Here is a 2,837-nt window from a genome sequence, read left to right on the forward strand (position 1 = left end):
TAGGGGCATGTGTATGTGTGTGTATACGAACGTTTGCGTTTGTATTATGTTAAAAAGAAAAACTACCTGAGGACATCTTATTCATTCAACCGAATCTAGAATTCTAGACTAGAAGACGCCTTATTCATCCATCCATCTGGCACCGTTGGTTATAAAGGAACAAGAAGAAGAAGAAGAAGAAAAAACGCAGTCTCTGCCTCTGCTACTACCTAGGAGGAACTCCCGGCTCCTTCACTCCTCGCTCTTGATCACCTTCCGGAACCAGCGCGTGGAGTCCTTGGGGTACCGGGTGAAGGTGTTCCGGTCGACGTAGACGAGCCCGAACTTGGAGGTGAAGCCCATCCGCCACTCGAAGTTGTCCAGCAGCGACCACGCGAAGTAGCCCGTCACCCTGGCGCCGTCGGTGATGGCGCGCTTCAGCTCGTGGAGGTACTGGTCGAAGTAGTCGATCCTGAAGGTGTCGTAGAGCGCGTGCGGCAGCGTGTCGCTGCCCGACTGGTCGATGCCGTTCTCGCCGATGAGGATCACCGGGTCCCTGAACTTGTTCTTCACGTGCATCACCGCCTTGTAGAATCCCCAGGGCACCACGTACAGCCATTTCGAGAATGCCTGGTCACAAATTCATGAACCATAAATATATATAACTCCATCCAACCTTATGCAGTATATTTGTGGTCAAATTTGATGATCGTTAGTACCTGTTTTCCGATAGGCACGCCGTTGCGCTCGACTGAAAGGACAGGGGGAGATGATCAGATGTGTTAGACGGGCAGACGATCGAGGAACAATTCATGTGAGGTTTCGGTTAATTAACCGGACGTACAGAGAAGCTCGGCCTGCCAGTCGGTGGCATAGCTCATGTGCGTCAGGTTCTCGTGGGCCCTGACGTAGTAGGTGGTGTAGTGGTTGATCCCGATGACGTCCGCTGAGCCCTGCACCAGCTTGCTCTGCTCCGCGGTGAAGTTGGGCAGCCTCGTCCCCACCAGCTTCTGCATCGTCTCCGGGTAGTGGCCGAAGGTAAGCGGGTGCATGTACCTGCCATGCATGATCATCTCAGCTCAGTTTCAGACTTTCAGTCAAGTCTCGCAGTCGCCGGCGGCGGCCGTGAGATGCGTGCGTGCGTGCGTGCGTGGTTCCTCACCAGCCAAGGGTGAACTCCCTCGCCCTGTGCGCGGCGTACTCGTCCTCCTCGGTGTAGGTCAGCGGCTCGTACCACACGAAGTCCAGGAGGATGCCGATGGTGCCCTTCTGGGCGGGCTGGTACTTGTCGCGGTATACCTTGACGGCGGCGGCGTGCGCCAGGATGAGGTGGTGGCCGGCGATGTAAGGCTCCGTGGCAGAGTTGCCGCCGAAGCGGCAGCCTGTGCACCTGCCGGGCGCGAAGAAGCCGTCGCCGTAGCCGTGCCAGGCCATCATCCGCGGCTCGTTGATGGTGAACCAGTTCTTCACCCGGTCGCCGTACGTCTTGAAGCAGAAGTCTGCGAAAGCCGCGAAGTCGGGCCTGCGGAAAGGCGCGCGGCGAGTCGTCGGAGTTAACCAGAGATCACATGCATATGCACGTAGTAAAATGTTGCAGGATTTTGCGGCTATGTATATATATATGGAGTATGGAGCAGGAGCACTTACACGACCCTGGGGCTGAGCCAGCCGTTGTACTGGTTGTTGAGGACCTCCGGCAGGTCGTAGTGGTAGAGCACCACATACGGAGTGATATCTGATTAATGGGGAAATTAATGTATGTTATGCAGAGAGGAAATATCGTTAACTGTCTAATGGAGAGATTCTGATGGAGTCGTAAATAGTTCAAGGAAATGCAGAAATGGATGGACGAATCGTACTGTTGGCGAGCATGTAGTCGATGAGCCGATGGTAGTAGTCCACGCCGTCTTTGTTGATCCTCCCGATCCCACCTGCATTTTATTTGTCAACAGTTTCAGAAGAAGAAGAAGAAGAAGAAGATAACACATCACTGAACTGAAGAGAATGCACGAGCTGGGGAGAAAGGCTTACTGGGGAAAATGCGCGACCAAGAGATGGAGAAGCGGTAGGCGTCGAAGCCCACCCTCACCATGTTGTCCACATCGTCCTGAATCAGAATGAGAATGAGGATCAGTTTTCGTGTTCGAATCACGACCGGCCGGAAACCACTTGCAAACAACAATCAGAATCAGTGTGATCTTCCCGACCACTGACCATGTAGCGATGGTACTCGTCGACGGTCACGTTGGCGGTGGCGTTGTCGGGGGTGGCACCTACGGCGCAAGAACACACATTAAGGTTCAGGAGTCGCCACACACATGCATGCAAGGCTTGGTTCAAAAATGAGTGCCATCTCATCTCATCGATCCTGACCTGGAAACTTGAGGAAGGTGTCCCAGATGCAGGGCCCGCGGCCGTACTTGAGGGCGTTGCCCTCCACCTGGTACGCCGACGAGGCGGTGCCGAAGACGAAGCCCTTGGGGAAGCTGTCCCGGGAGAGGTCGGTGTCCCGGCCGTTCGCCAGGAGCGCCAGGGAGAGCAGGACGAGCGCGCGGAGGAGCTCCATAGTGGAGACTGGAGAGGGCAGGCGGCGGCGAGTGTGGTAGGTCGGTCGTCTGATCGGGGAAGGAGGCTATATATGGCGAGTGGAGGGGCACCATGCAGGCAGCAGCGCCATTCTCTGGCACAAACGGTGGCACACCGTGGGACTGTTTCTTTCTTCTACGCTCGGGCAGCTCCCTTGCATGCATCCTATAGCCTTGCTCCTTGACTTCTTCTACTCGTCTGTATAACGTCTTTGTTTCATACACTCCCAATTTTGACAGGGGCCTGGTGAAAATGTGACCCTGATGCATCAC

The 2,837-nt window shown here is 55.1% G+C and overlaps 1 protein-coding gene across 1 annotated transcript; it reads right to left on the reverse strand.

Moving 5' to 3' along the window:
* Nucleotides 1-231: 231 nt before the first annotated feature.
* On the reverse strand, nucleotides 232-2,545 carry LOC123412704 (beta-glucosidase 38-like). Its single transcript, XM_045105643.1, has 9 exons — nucleotides 2,353-2,545; nucleotides 2,194-2,252; nucleotides 2,011-2,086; nucleotides 1,839-1,910; nucleotides 1,627-1,714; nucleotides 1,142-1,501; nucleotides 824-1,035; nucleotides 699-730; nucleotides 232-609 (listed from the first exon to the last, which is right to left on the reverse strand). The coding sequence occupies exons 1-9, from the start codon at nucleotides 2,543-2,545 to the stop codon at nucleotides 232-234; spliced, it is 1,470 nt and encodes a 489-aa protein (XP_044961578.1).
* Nucleotides 2,546-2,837: the final 292 nt, after the last annotated feature.

This window comes from Hordeum vulgare, chromosome 7H, assembly GCF_904849725.1.
Source record: "Hordeum vulgare subsp. vulgare chromosome 7H, MorexV3_pseudomolecules_assembly, whole genome shotgun sequence".
Classification (NCBI taxonomy): Eukaryota; Viridiplantae; Streptophyta; class Magnoliopsida; order Poales; family Poaceae; genus Hordeum; species Hordeum vulgare.